The sequence below is a fragment of the Lithobates pipiens genome, unplaced genomic scaffold, assembly GCF_037356315.1.
Source record: "Lithobates pipiens isolate NorthernLeopardFrog02 unplaced genomic scaffold, aLitPip1_a1.2 Scaffold_3, whole genome shotgun sequence".
In the NCBI taxonomy this organism is placed as follows: domain Eukaryota; kingdom Metazoa; phylum Chordata; class Amphibia; order Anura; family Ranidae; genus Lithobates; species Lithobates pipiens.
In genome coordinates, this window is record NW_027507790.1 from 59,871,770 (window position 1) to 59,888,112 (window position 16,343).

At 40.4% G+C, this 16,343-nt stretch overlaps 1 protein-coding gene across 1 annotated transcript in view; it reads right to left on the reverse strand.

The window, feature by feature from the left end:
* NOC4L (nucleolar complex associated 4 homolog) overlaps positions 1-16,343 on the reverse strand; it is a gene marked incomplete in the record, with an annotated part of 52,354 nt that overhangs the window by 7,431 nt on the left and 28,580 nt on the right. The window contains 7 exon segments of the mRNA XM_077461743.1: positions 9,446-9,609; positions 9,700-9,810; positions 9,991-10,051; positions 10,551-10,662; positions 11,249-11,299; positions 11,398-11,432; positions 13,712-13,811. Of these exon segments, the coding sequence (XP_077317869.1) occupies positions 9,446-9,609; positions 9,700-9,810; positions 9,991-10,051; positions 10,551-10,662; positions 11,249-11,299; positions 11,398-11,432; positions 13,712-13,811 (634 nt within the window).

The following is a 16,343-nucleotide window of genomic DNA, read 5'->3' on the forward strand; positions in this document are numbered from 1 at the left end:
TGAAGGGTCAAACAGGTTTGATGTAATCATTTTTGCAGGGGTCATCAGCTGGAGACGTGTCCTCAGATCAAAAAGGGCAATAGCTGGATATTCAAACCAGACTCCATCCACCCCATGATCAGATCAATCATATAAATGAAAGTGATGCTAGCTAGTGTAAAATCCCAAAAAGCTAATTTTATTACATTCATTCAGATAAAAACCAGCGTTGTATACAAATAGGCGGATGCCATATAAGTCATCCAGGCAATGTACATAGGAACACCATAGCAGGAAACAGCTCTTTGCCCAACCAGTTTCGTCACGAAGAGAACTACTTCTGGGGAATTTATTTCCGGCCATCGCTTTAACTAGGGAAGCAGGCAATTCAAGCCCCACTTTCATTTCCGCATTCAAGCCTCATTTTCGTTCCCATCATTAGAGAGGAAGGACATATTACATCCAAACCTCACTCTCACGCAGCCAGGAACAAAGAAATAGGAAGAATGCAATTCAAGCCTCACCTTCCCCTCTGCAGCCACAAGCAAGGAATGATAAAAACATCCAAACCTCACTCACAGCGTAAAACTAATCATATTAAGTGCCATCTAAAACTATAAGGCCTCATGCACACTGGACATTTGACGTTTTTACAGCAGCCGTTTTTGGCTGTAGATGTTTTTTTTCCTACATTCATTAAACTCTCTATCATGTTATCCTATTTGTCCATGCACGCACAGGCTGTTATCAGAAGTTTTGGGCAGTAAAAAAAAAAAAAAAAAAAAAAAAACTAGTGGGTTCCAAGAGACATTTTTCAGCTGTAAAAATGCTCTAATGCTGATAAACACTCAAAAACGTTGCTCACCAGCGTTTAATGTTTTTGATCCATTGAAAAAAAAAAAACGCTAACGCAGAAAAATGCTAATAAACACTATTGCAAAAACATTGAAAGAAGTTGAAAAACTCACTACAAAGCTACTGGCGTTTTTAGAACGTTATTTTAACGTCCAGTATGCATGAGGCCTTAACCACTTCAATACAGGACATTTTCACCCCCTTCCTGCCCAGACCAATTTTTAGTTATCAGCGCTATCGCACTTTAACTGACAATTGTGTGGCCGTGCAATGTTGCACCCAAACAAAATTGACGTCCTTTTTACTCGACAAATAGAGCTTTCTTTTGGTGGTATTTGATCATCTCTGCAGTTTTTATTTTTTGCTCTATAAACAAAAGAGAAACAATTTTGAAAAAAATATATATATATTTTTTACTTTTTGCTATAATAAATATCCCATTTAAAAAAATTTTAAATTTTTTTCCTCAGTTTAGGTCGATATGTATGAGTCTACATATTTTTGGTAAAAAAAACAAAAATATTTGCAATAAGTGTATATTTTTTTTTTTTTTTTACTAGTAATATCGGCGATCTGCGATTTTTTTCGTGACTGACATTGTGACGGACATATTGGATACATTTTTGGGATCATTCACATTTACACAGCGATCGGTGCTATAAAATTGCACTGATTACTGTGTAAATGTGACTGGCAGGGAAGGGGTTAACACTAGGGGGCGCTGCAGGGGTTAATTATGTTCCCTGGGAGTGATTCTAACTGTGAGGGAGGGGATTCACAAGGGGAGGAGACCGATCGGTGTTCCCCTGTACTGGGAACACACCATCGGTCCCCTCTCCTCTGACAGGACATGGATCTGTGTGTTCACGGTCCTGTGTTCCCGGGCAATCACGGGTGCCCGGTGAACATCACGGCCGCCGGGCACGTGCACTGGGTCCCGAGCAACAACACGGGCACGCGCCGCCCCTAGACAACCGGGAATGGGAAGACGTCAAATGACGCTCCGCCCACGATGGGAGATCCCATCTGTGTGCGTCATATTACTATGGGCAGGTAGGGAAGTGGTTAAGGACAGACTAAATCCGCCAAAAACACCATACAATAAAAATTAAAAATTTTGGAACAACAAAAGGTCACATTAATCCTAAATTCAATATAAAGAGGAACTCTAACTGATCTACAACCGTGGGCTACAGATATGAGTGTTTGGCTGAAACCGTAATGAGAGAAACCTCCAATTCATTGAAAAACACACACTAATCTAAAGATAATACATCATATAGATACAAAAACAAATTAAAACCAGAGAAAAAGGGAGGCCAACTAAATCAAGAGTTACTGTATGCATCAGCGTATAACACCATACTTTTTCCCCGGGGGGAATCGGGGGAAAAGCGCGTGTGCGTGTTATACACCGAACGGCTGCCTCGGAGGGGAAAGAGGGAACGAGTGCCACCGAAATAGAGCGGAATTTCCTGTGTACTTGCAGTCACACCCAGTCCTGCCTCCTAGCATTAACGTCCCACCATTGGACCGGTGTTAAGTGCATCACCGGGCCAAGGAGAGGGACTGCGAGCCAAGCACACAGGAGATCCGTCTGTTTATTTCAGCAATAGCAAGGCTGCAGATGCGCACTAATCATGATGCAAAGAGGGACAGGACTGCAGATGGACACTGATCATGATACAATGATGGGCAAGGGTGCAGATGGGCACCGATCAGTGGCATATGAGTAGCTTTGGACACAAAATCACAAATTTTCCTAGTCTAGCATTTAATCAAATCAGACCTTAATATTAGGATCCAAGAAATATATAACACTGACTCATTTCATAGCTCAACCTGAATATCCCTCTATCATCATAATTAGGCTCATCCAAAAACTCAAGAGGAGGAGCTTTCCTTCCATAGGAGGAGGATGTCATCGATGTACCGGGCCCAGAGACCAATTTAGGAATCAGAGGTTGCCCTTTAGGGATGGACCTTCTGGATCCCCTTATACACCTTGGGACCATAGAGATAAAGCATTTTTTCCTAAAGATGAATATGCTCCACCTTATGGGTATGGGATTCATGTGAAAAAATTGATTTGAACCTCTGAATGGAGAGGGGCCGAGATCGCAACAACCTCGTGGACCAATTCAGCATGGACAGGGGTCAGGCCCTCGTAACCAACAATTTAGAGGACAAAGACCGTTTTTAATCATGGTCCAAACCATCAATACGATCAGTCAGGCTTGAGACCATATAATTATGGCAATCATTACCGACAATATACTCAGTACAGATCAGATGGCCACCCCCAGTCACAGGACGCGGATCAGTTACGTATGCAGATAACACTTGGGATGTTCACTCAAAACAGCCTATTATGGAGATTTTCCCCAACAGGGCCAATATTATCCAGAAAGGAGATCAAAGAGAGGGACTAGAGGGTGGAAGAATTCAAGCGAAAAAGAAAAGGGAATAGCAGGTTTGGAGATTTTTTTTTTTTTTTTTAAGTACTAAAGTCATAACTATTGAGGAGAAGGCGATTTTAGGTAAGTTTGAAACTTTTATGCATGTACACAAATACACATGCAAGTTCAATATTAAGAGATGCATATCCTCCAACCCTGTCAAAGGACATTGAGGCGTTGTTTCTGATATCCAGTCATCCGATCTCTCAAAAATGCCTCTTTTCAACCCCCCTGGGGGTATGGCATCCTAGGTTAAGATGTTTAGAGATGTAGTTTTGGAGGGATTTGAATCAAGTGAGGATGTAAAGATGCATGTCAATTTGGAACTAGGCCTTGTGCGATAAGAGTTAGTAGAGCGAGACCTGTGAATAGGGGAGGGGGGGATTGTTGTAGGTGTGCGCATCTTCAGTGGTCTCATGATTACAATTATGTCAACAATTCGATTCCACAATGTATCACGATTAGAAAGATGGAGGAGTCTGGAAATAGGAAAGGAGAAATACATGAATGGGAAAGCAAGGATGGAGTAGTCTGGAGATAAGAACTAAAGGATGGAAGAGTCTGGGGATAGAACTGAAGGATGGAGGGGTCAAGGAATAAGAATTGAAAGATGGTGAAATCCATGGAGAGATAATGGAAGAGTACGGGGATAAGGAAATAGGAATTATTGAATAAGAAAAAAAGATGGAAGAATCGAAGGATAGGAATTAAAGGCTGGGGGGCTGATAGAAACTGAAGGTTGGAGGGGGTCGGTCCAGAGACAGGAATGGGTGGGACCTCAGATTGTTCAGGGCTGCATGGGGTGGGGGTAAGAACCCATGAATGGAGGAGAGTTGGGTGAGGGATATGCGGTGGCCATTGGTTTGAACGGGGAGGTGGAAGACGAATGGGCTGGAAGCCATAGCCGTCTAATGTGTAGTTTGGGTGATCTGGGGTTAGTGATTTGAGACATATATAAAAGGGGAGGGGGGTTGGGCGAGAAATAGTGGGACCTGCGGAGGAGAAAGGGGCTGTGAAGGACATTAAGCAGTTTGACAGCCAGCTAGGGAACATGCTGTCATATCTGCGTTAAAAACAAAATAAAGTGGGCGCAGTATGATATGATATATATATATATATATATATATATATTTGAATACTTTGAAAGAAATCTTCTGTGTATTCAAAGTAATTCCAGTGCTGAGTGTGCTCTGCTGTGTTCAAAGCACACTCAGCACTGGAATTACTTTGAATACACAGATGTCTTTCAAATCAGATAACAGATATATATATATATATATATATATATATATATTTCAGGACCATATTTGTTCACTACATAACCACTTTCAGACCGCACCATTTTGCTGGCTTAAGACCAGACTACTTTTTCCAATTCGCCACTGCGTCGCTTTAACTGACAATTGCACGGTCATGCGACGTGGCTCCCAGACAATATTGATGTCCTTTTTTTCTCACAAATAGAGCTTTCTTTTGGTGGCATTTGATCACCCCAGTGGTGTTTATTTTTGCGGTAGTAACAAAAAATAGAGCGACAATTTTGAAAAAAAAAAAACGCATTATTTTTTACTTTTTGCTATAATAAATACCCCCCAAAAATATATAAAAAAAATGTTTTTTTTCCTCAGTTTAGGCCGATACTCATTTTTCTACACATTTTTTTGAAAAAAATAATTTGTTGTTGATGTTATTGATTGGTTTGCGCAAAATTTATAACATTTACAAAATAGGGGATAGTTTTATGGCATTTTTATTCATCTTTTTTTTTTTTTTTACTAGTAATGGAGGTGATCATTGATTTTTATTGTGACTGCGACATTATAGCAGACACATCGGACATTTTTGACACATTTTTGGAACCAGTCATTTATACAGCAATCAGTGCTATACAAATACACTGATTCCTGTGTAAATGACACTGGCAGTGAAGGGGTTAACCAGGGGATGGCAGTGTAGGGGTTAAGTTTGTCCTAGGGGCGTGTTACTAACTGTGGGGGGCTGGGCTGTGTGTTAGTGAACACTGATCTCTGCTCCAATCACAGGGAGCAGAGATCAGTGTCACTTGTTGCTAGGCAGAACAGGAGATGCTGATTACATCGGCATCTCCCCGTTCAGCCTCCCCGTGAGAGTATCGCGGGTATCCCCGTGGCGATCGAGTCCGCAGGACCCGCGACCGGACTCACGGGGGTCCCAACCGGTGGCGCGCATGCGATGGCAGGGTGGCAAATACAGATGGACGTACCTGTACGCCAATTTGCCTGCCCGTGCCATTCTGCCGACGTACATCGTCGTGCGCTGGTCGGGAACTGGTTAATGACTCTTTTGCACCATTTGTCACCGCTAAGCACTGCACACCATTGTTGGTTTTATTGCCCAATCTGCATACAGTCTGGCACCTCCCTTACCATATCAGTCTTCAGCTCTCAGAGTCCTCCCCGCAGCCCCCTCACCTGGCTCTGCCTCATCCTCCTCCATCACACCTCCGGCTGGATACGCCACGGCCGCCCTGAACCCTTCCAGGACCAAAAGCATTGATGGCTCCACTCTTCTCCTCGGAGCTCCATGCTCCATAAGCCGGCCACCGCCACTTTTAGCAGCAGGGACAGCTCCAGCCCCCACAAGCTCCATCACTCCATGTTCCCAACCTGCACACAGCGTGGCTCCTCACATCCGCATTCTGCCACCATGACGCCGCCTGGGACCACTTTCTATTGGCTGGTGAGGTAGTGGGGGAAGGGGATTGATGGAAGGCCTCCTTTCGACACGGGGATGTCAACGGGAAAAAAGGGAGCAAAAACTTCGGCTGCTTTCGGCTCTAATCCAAGGCAGGGCATGGTGTGGAGGTACGGCGCGATGACGACATCATCCTCAAAAATCGATTTCTTAAAGCTATAGCATCGATGCCGCATCGTGAACGGTCGAAAGCCGATGCATCAATACGATGATTCATTTCAACACCCCTAGATTGTTGTACTCGATTAAAGTGCTTACCCTATGGAGATGAATAATATCTTGAGTGATCAGAAAACCTATAACCCCCTGAGGGGGGATCCAGAACTGTTATACAAGCGGGAAATGGAAATTTATCGAGCGTGTTTACAAACAGGGTTTTTTTGAATAAGGAGAAATCCTACCGCGTTCCATCATTATTATTTGTCCAAAGTTCACCAGTTTGCTCCCCGGGATGACCTATAGTCAATGGAAATTATTCCGTTACGTCCCGGGTGGGCAAATGGAAATCTATATTTACAACCCTTGGTTAAACAAATGCCTTCCTATATTAAAAAGACACCATCGGCAGTGTCCTATTTTTTGGATAGGTACTCTGGCCTAACCAATACACAGTTTATTATGGACCTTCTCAAATATGCCGCTACCCATAACTATTTTTGGTTTGGGAGGCAATTTTATCTGCACAGTAAGGGGGTTGCAATGGGTGCTAAATATGCCCCGAGCGTGGCTAACCTTTTTCAGGCTCAGTGAGAGGAGGATGCCATCAGTGCTCAACCAAGGCTGGAGGCGTTTCTCTGGACTCGTTACATCGATGACATCCTCCTCCTATGGAAGTAACTTAACTGAGTTTTTGGATGAGCTTAATTCTAATGATATAGGGCGAGCGGGTTGAACTATGAAATAAGTCAAAGTGTTATATATTTCATAGCTCTTAATATAAAAAGGTGGGAGGGAGTCTCAGTAACTCTACCTTTAAGAACACAGACCATAATGCCTATATTTCTAAGGCTAGTTGCCACCATCACTCGTGGCTGAATGGGGTCCCTAAAGGACAATTTCTTTGAATCAGGCGTAACTGATGATCTGAAAGGTTTTGATACTCAGTCTCAGGTTGAATCACAGGTTTGAGGAGAAGGGCTATGATCCATCTTGTAGGTTCTAAGTAATTTTCTAGTAAAAAAAAAAGTGTTTTTAATCTTGTAAACACAGTCTGAAAAAGAGGTCTGGTCTTTAAGTGGTTAAGGGTGTTACCTCTTTGAAAGACAGGGTGGCGATTAGTGTTCTAGATCCTCCTGTTGGACCATCCTTTTTTCATAACTTATCTGGATAATTTAAATGTGGAAAATGTCAGGTCTGTAATTTGAATAAATACAAGACTAGGAAAATGTGCGATTTTGTGTCCAAAGCTACTCATAAGAACTATACAGTTATACATTTCATCACTTGTAGCACCACGCATGTGGTAAATATGCTCCAATGTCCATGTGGGCTATAGTATACGGGATGGACTACCTGTGCGTTAAATGTTGGACTTAATGAACATATAGCTAACATTCGCAAAGGGCATCCCAAGCATAACGTCTCGACATTATGATCTCGTGCACAATAGAGATCCATCTGGCACCCTTTATGGTAATTGATCATTTCATTCCCCATTGAGGGGGGGGTTCTAAAAGTCAGGGAGCTGTCCAAAACAGAAACTAAGTGGATATATATTCTTAAAAGTTATGTTCCACATGGCCTGAATATTTATTGGGATGTCAACTGATTTATAGTTAACTCTTGATTTAGTTGGCCTCCCTTTTTTCTTTGGTTTTAAATCTATGATGTATTATCTCTAGATTAGTGAATGTTTTTCATCAGTTGGAGATTTCTCTCTTATTATGGTTTCAGCCAAACACTCATATCTGTAGCCCACGGTTGTAGATCAGGTAGAGTTCCTCTTTATATTCAATTTAGGAATGGGACCTTTGTTCTTATTGATCCAAACGTTTTCATTTATGGATAGTGTTTTTGGTGGATTTCGTCTGCCCTATATAGTTTTAGATGGCACTTAATACGATTAGTTTTACTCTATGTGAGTGAGGTTTGGATGTTTTTATCCTTCCTCAATTGTGGCTGCAGAGGTGAAGGTGAGACTTGAATTGCCTTCACCCTATTTCTTTGTTCCTGTCTGCATGAGAGCGAGGTTTGGATGGAATATATCCTGCCTCTCTTATGACGACGGGAACAAAAATGAGGCTTGAATGCAAAAATAAAAGTGAGGCTTGAATTGCTGGTTTTCCTATTTAAAGCGATGGCAGGAAATTACGTCCATGCCCTGGAAGAAGTCATCTGTGACGAAACCCGTCGGGTCAAGATTTGTGTCCTGCTATCGCGTTCCTATGCACATTGCCTGGATTTCCTATATGGCGGCTATTTGTATACAACACTCGTTTTTATCTGAATTATTGTAAGTGCAATACCTATAAATGAGCTTTTTGGGTTTTTACACTATCTGGCATCACTTTCATTTATACGATTGATCTGATCATGGGGTGGATGGAGTTTTGTTTAAATATCTAATAGCGATATAGCTAATGCCCTTTTTGAACTGAGGACACATCTCCAGCTGATGACCCCTGCAAAAATTACTACATTAAGCCTGTTTGACCCTTCATAATAAAGGGTCCAGGCTCTCTGGTAAGAGTTTATATTGCCCGTGGTGGCGGTGCATGCACGAGGGAGGGTTTTTGGATTTACCTGCATTATCACGGATCTGTGATTTCTACAGTTGGACTTTAAAAATCACTTCATAAGCAATTTGTTTTAGCACACCACCTTTTTTGTATATGCGGTTATTATATCTTACTTTAGTGGTGCTGCTGGACTATATACACTGTAATGGTTTTTTTGTACGATTTTTGTTTTGCACATGTGCAGTATGTCTTTTTGTCTAAATCAGCGCCTATTGCCGGCACCGTCCGAATCGGCACAGACTTTGCAATTCACAAATGTAGTTCCTGCACTACTTTTGGTGACGTCAGGGGCGATTGCAGGAACCCGCACAGATGTCTTTGAAATCACCCCGAAGTCGGACTGAAATGCCATGCGAGTTCAGCTGCACTCATACGAGTTCAAACCCACATTTTAGTATGAACATAGGCTTAAGGACACAAACACAGGCAGTAATTAATGACATTTATACACATTACTACATGCTTTAGGGTATCTAGGGGCTTTTATACGGACCCTCTAAGCGTCAATAGTTTTTGAATCACCGACCCAGCAATATAGTTAAAGTAACAAGTTACTAGTAGTAAGACTGCAAAACAACCATTAGCACAGCAATGGCAACCTCCAGGGTTCATGACACGTTTCTTTTAAAGTGATAAAACAAGACAGCCACAACTGTAAAAATATGCAGGAAAAGGAGTCACCCCCTAATGCCATAGGCTGATGGATGAGAGGTCGGCAAGCTGGGTGCCTTCGGATCAGGTTACAGATGAACGGGATGATCATCAACAGCACTTGTGGAGGGGCCGTCAGAGACAGTCGTGACAGACGCTTGATAAATGCAGCAACAAGGTACACAGGTAAATGGCTGAAAAAAAATTTAACAATTTCCATGTTAAGACTAGACGTATCAAACATCAAGCAGAAATATGCTATTTATGCAAGTTGTCAAACTTACGTGGAAGACAGGAACAAGTTGGCTAAATGAAAAAACCTAGCTCGATATTTTACGTGAAACACAGAGGGGTCCAGGAGAGAATAGAGCTTTTTGTAGAAATCTGGGTAATCCCTAAAAGTACATATAAAAACCATTAACAAAATATGCAATCCCGAAGTGCTGTACTTTAATTCACTGTTTTCTGTTTTGGAATAAGAAAACTTGTTACATCACTGTAAGCTTGCAAATATCACCAAAAAATGTCAACCATCAATCTTGCTTTAAATTTTAGACAAGCATTGCGCTACTTACAGGTTATGCTGATGAATCAAAACAAATAGTCCGTTAAGGGCCAGAAGACTTATAGCTCCACCTAATACAAAGCAAAAATACATAACATTGTGACAATAACATGGGACCCAATCAAATATAAAGTCACAGGAGACTTTCCACCTAAACCGAGTGGGTAGTTTAGCTTCACATTCCCCTACCTCTTTTAAAAAGGCCAATATGTAAGTGGTTCACTTCGTGTCAGTTCAACCATTCTAAAAAAACAGGCAACTTTCTAATTTTTCCCTTTTCCTTCTTCCTTTTATTTTTTTTCTACACTTCTGCTCCCAGCCCTTTACCCTCCCCATTGTCATCTTGTATGCAGCTTTTTTTTTGGTTTTGTTTTAGATATGATTTGGTGCATCAGGTAGCCCCTGAATGGTACCCTTTTTTTGTCTTTGTATGCCAATGATGTTTTAAACACAATATCCCCTTTCTTCCCTTCTGTATACGTATATGCTTTGATTCTTTATATGCAAAACCATTAATAAAAATATATTCAAACTAAAATCACATAAAATAAGATATACAAATGTATTTACCAATATCATAGGCCGCTGTAAGGAAATCAATCATCAAGGTGGGCTTGCTCATGTGAGGCAATATAGACTCGTGCAAGATTAAAAGCACTTTCTTATACAGACTTACAGCAAGCTGGATAAAAATAAAAAATAAATGTTAAAAAGGGTCAATGTCCTAGCAAAAGTTTTATGTTTTGTTCATACTCTAATATTTACAGCCCAACTCCATTGGTGTATCTCTTCCCTATCCTCAGTTTAAAAAAATAATAAAATTAATCTGGGGAGCCCTTCCTAGGGTGAGCAAGGCAAGCAGAGCCAAAAAAGAGTGGTACTGGACCAAAGAGGTCCAGCAGTGAAGAAAATGTGGGTATAGCAGTAACACTTTTTCCCCATTCTTTTTAATCAATTGTGGACAATATTTTTTTTTTTTTACTAGATGTTAACTTTAAAACGGTAATATAGGGTAAAGTTGTTAAATTAAAGTAACTTTTCAACAGGGCTTGTAAAAACAACTGTCTAAATATAACCAAAAAAAATAAGGCCGTGCAGAGCCTACACCCCTGATTTTTAAGCCATTATCAAATACAGGTCTGTGAACAACAGTCAAACACTTGGGGAAAAGCTTTTTTTTCGGCCTTATTGACTTTCTACTGCTGGTGTTTCTTTAGTTGCCAGAAACATATGAAAGCACAAAACTTCAAAATGTACTGGACACTTACTTTATCCCTGAGAAAGTTCATCCATACTTTCTCAAACACCCTCTTATGTTCCTTAAAAAAATAAAAAGTTAAACGTTATTACATTAGATCATTGATGAAGAGTAAAGGGTATTATTAAAGAAATAAAATTCATAATCTAGTCAACTTGCCTTTAATTTTGCTGGCTTCCAGTCATCGCATTTCTCTGATTAAGAAACCAGGAAAAAAAAAATAAAAAATAAAAACACACAACATGCTGTAATTTTAATCAGAGACTTGGCAGTACTCAAAATATGCGGCAACAGCATGAACAGTAAAAAACAAAACAAAACACCAGATTGTCAAGTAATCATACAATACAAAGGCATTCAAACCCACTTTTTAAAGAGGAAGTAAACTCTCCCACTCTGATGCTTCTTTTCATTTAGTCCATTATAATAAGTCATTATCAGACTATAGCTACTGTAATCCAGCACAAATCGCATATTACTTACTGTTTAAAGAAACTTTACAAAAACTTGTTTCCAGGGGTTAGGCAGCACCATTTTAAGTATTGTTTTCTGAGTCCACAGTGGAGTGTATTTCCGCCCTTACATTGAGCACTTCCTGTACTGTTAACCAAGCCTCCTTCTCAATCCAAAGTTTCTATGGCAATCTTGCTTCCCTGTTCATAGCTTACTTGTTTATTTCATAGTATTTACTTGTGCTGATGTCTAATGTTTCCCTTTGTCAGACTTATCAGCTTCAGCTGATAAGACTGCAGTAATGGCCAATATTTAGACTATGTGAGGTCACATGGGCACATGATGTGTAGGAGGAAGCTCTGAGTGATTAGCAGAGTTCAGTGGGGGGCCTTAGGAAGTCCTAATAACAGAGAGATAAGACATAGAGAGTGTGCCTTAAATCATGGGAGATCTGGGCATGCTCAGTGACTTCATTCTACAGAACAAGGATTACAACAATACTAAGCAAGTAAGGAGATATCTAAAAAGTGTTCATTATGGTTTTTTATGCTGATTTACATGGGACAAAGTTGTGGGGGAGGGTTTACAACCACTTTAAAGCCCTAATTGTTTCTTTCGGATAGATTGGGGAAGGATTTGAACTACTAAGTGTTAATGGCAGTGTGTACCTTGCTGCTTTTGCGATGACCCTATTCCCCCAATTTAAAAAGTAATAGGGAAAAACACCCCAACAGATTTCACAAACACCCTCTGCCAGGAAAACCTTATTAATGTATAGCCACAGCTTTATTTTTTTTTATAAGTACGGTTAAAACCCCTGCCTGGTTATTCTTTGCTTTGTACCATTTGCATAAATTTTACTTTACTTCCTGTTCCAGAGACGCATTAGGATATTAGCTCTCCAGTGGCCTTAAAAACTTGACAGCAGGTTGGACCCTTCCCCAGTCTATCCAAAAAAAAATATAAAGTTTTGCTAGAAATACAATTTAAATGTTTTCTTTATAAGCCACAGAGATATTATAAGATAACAATTACTGAACTACAGCAACTTAAAAACAAAAATCGTGCACCTTGGAGCACAACTAAAATAGAAAAACAACTAAAAGGATGAAGGACTAGAGAATCTGGAAATCTGGTGGGGCTGTGAATTTTATAATCTCAGCAAGCCAGTTTCTGGGTTCCCAGACTATTCTACAAGACAACAGAGGGTATTTGGGCACTGGCAGCAAAATGCTGATGTGAGTGCAGATTAGAGGTCGACTGATATATCGGCCGCTATTTGCCTATTTTTGGAGAAATCGGCACTGGCCGATTATAATCCAAATTAGGCCGATATTGAACACTGGTCATACCTTTGCCTGCAGAGTGTGGATAAGGGAGGAGGAATGTGGGGTTCCTTCTCCACACTCTGTTGGCAGAGCAGCGCCACGGTGTGTGAAACTGTATGGAGAGAGAGAGGAGCTGTCAAAGTTGAGGTTGGATGTCGGGAGTGGGCGGGACCCAGCTATCCAACATCAGCCAATGGGATGGGATCTGGACGGGCCACTATGTGTATGTGGCCCCGCCCCTTTCTCAAACAGCCCACCTCCAACATCACGCTAAATTTGTCAGCTCCTCTCTCTCTCTTTCTATACAGTTTCACACACCGTGGCGCTGCAGAGAGCATTCAGTTTCACACAGTTACACTATCGGGTATGAAATCTGCCATTGCCATCCAGTGCCACCTCCCAGTGCCACCGGTCAAAAAAATTAAATAAAAAAAAAAAAAAAATCGGCCTAAAATATCAGCATCATATATTGGTCATCGGCCACCCCGATTTCTAAATATCGGTCGACCTCTAGTGCAGATTCACTTTAAACTCTTTTTTTACTTCCTGAATTATTACATTGGGCTAGGCTTTTAACAAATAAACTCCTACTGGAAACCCATTTTATTTACATAGTGTGAAACGGTCCACTATCCATTTAACATAACCAATATGGAGGTCATACACACAAATCAAGGTAACAAATTTCTCACCTTTCTGCGTTACCAGGAAATGTGATAATTCATTCTCTACAGGCATATTAATGGTTGAAAGAAGGTTAAAGACATTGTTCTGGAATGCAGCAGGGAGAGACTGCAGATTGAGAAACAAGAAATGCAGCATCAGCCATGAGACTCAATTATAACAGTTGTAAAAATTAAAAGGTAATACTTAAGTGAAGATAATTATTTTGTGTTATTCACTCAATGTGTTGCTTTGCTTCTGGCCTCAGTGTTGCATGCCTTTTTATGCTTATTTCCTAGTAAAAAGCTAAAATATATATTTTCAGCTCAAAGGGCAGTGCTTCTAAAATGACATCATGAGGTAGAGAGATTAAAGTGGATGTAAACCCATTTTTTTTATTTTAATTAAGGCTTGCACCTTGCACAGTATAGCATTTCATGTCATCTGTGCCTAGTCTTGCCATGAAGAGTTAATCCAGCTCTGGGCAGTCCTCTTATCTTTTAGTGAGATAAATCTGACATACAGAGAAATAGGAATCAGTTCTTCCCCCTTACTCTGAGTGACAGGTGTGGAGTGGCAAATCCTGGGAGAGTTGGAGAAGAAAGGAGGAGGGGATCTGAAGTACACAGAATGTCTCTGTCTGTCAGGCTGGTGCCTGAGATATGTAAATCACCTGTCACTCATAGTCATGTGGTGACTTTTCTGGGTTTTGACTGGATGTTAGTGATCATAGCAGAAGAAAATGCATGCTGACAAGGGGTGTGTAGAGGGGGGCGGGGAGTCTACGGACATCACAAATCCACCCACCAAGCTCCGGACAACAGACCTACCCACAGGATCTTCAGTTTTTCAGGTCTCATAACAGACAGAAGGGAGGCATTTGACAAGTAAGGATACATGCAGGAGGCATGTATATCCTTATAGATAACCACTATGGCGTAGTTTAGAAAGGATGAGTGGGGGTTTACATCCACTTTAACCACTTGCCTACCAGGCCAATTCTAAAATTACAAAGAAAATTACATAGAACCCCCAAATATTATATATATATATATATATATATATATATATATATATATATATCTTTTTTAGCAGAGACCCTAGAGAATAAGATGTCAGTCGTTGCAACCTTTTACCTTGCAGAGTATTTGCGCAGTATTTAGAAAAAATGAATGTCCCCTCTCATCGCCCGTAAGAACCATCAAGTGGCTGAACAGCCGCTATGATCATTCTTATGGTGGAATCACCAGCTCTAAAAGACGATATCTGAATGGAGGTCTGTAGCTGCAGGCATCATTGAGATATCACCACTCAAAATACAGGACATTATATGACAGCCGGTGGGAAGCGGTTAAAGTATCGATAAACACAGACTATGAAAAACTGTTGACATTACATGTTATAAACCTGAGTGTTCGTACTCAAAAAGCCACTAAAGCATTTGTTTTATGTAGAGTGAAATATTCATGGTTGAGCCTGCCTTCAGCTGTCCCTCCCATATTCTCTGCATCCCCACTGCAGGTTGAGATTGTTTAAACGAGCTGGTGTCCTCTATAGAGCATGCTCAAATTTAATTTCCCTTCTAAGCTCTTCATTTCCTCCTTTTTCTCATCTGAGCAGCCCACATGACTATAGAGTCACATGTGGGCGTATACATATTGGTAAAAGACACTCCCCTCCCTCCTCCTCCTCAATGTCCTCCTATTGCTAAACACTATGGTATGACGATTGATTACACTCTAAGGCTGAAACAACTAATCGATTAATCGGCCAGTAACATAATGGGGTAAAAAAAAAAAAAAAAACTAAAATGAGCCCTTTATAGTACAAAGAGCAAGAGTCTTTAACCCCATTATGTTACAAAATGTCTTATACCTGGTTCACATCTGTGTGTTTATTGGTGCTTTTTGCAGAACTGCACTACAGTTCATTTACATGGTTTCCTATGGGACACGTTCATATTTGTGCTTTTTTTCATCCGCTGTGTATTTGTAAAGGGTCAGGGACTTTTAAACGCAAAACGGTGCTTCTTTGGTTTAATATACTTCAATGGAGAAGCTGCAGAAAATCATGTAATGCGTTTTTGAAGCAATTTGTGTTTTTTAATCTGGCCAAGAAAATTCAAAAAATGCAAATTGCAGTAAAATCACGTGCGCAGAAATAAAAAACGCACAGCAAAAAGCACTGCAGAAATAGATCAAAAGCAAACTGCATAGGTGTGTACCGAGCCTTTTGCCCACATGGATCAATTTTCAGATGAGAATATTCAGACGAAAAAATCTTTTGTACATTCGCTGAATGAAAGAATTTTGTTTGAAATTTTCCCCACATGCACTGTCTGAAAATTCCTTTGACAAAGCAGTTTTCTATTTCCAAATTTTCCCATCACTGTGGTTGAAATGAACGTCAATTTGACGCACTTTTTTTTTTAGGTTATTAACTGATTAATCGATTAACCGAAACAATAAATCGGCCAACTAATTGATTGTGAAAATAATCGTTAGTTGCAGCCCTATTACACTAAGAAACTCACAAAACATTTTAATATTAACATATCTGTAATTGGTAATACTCATAAAAAAAAAGATAAAAAAAAAAAAAAAAAAAAAAAAAGAGCACCTTGGATGCAGATGCTGTCTATCACCTCTGACCCCGACTACA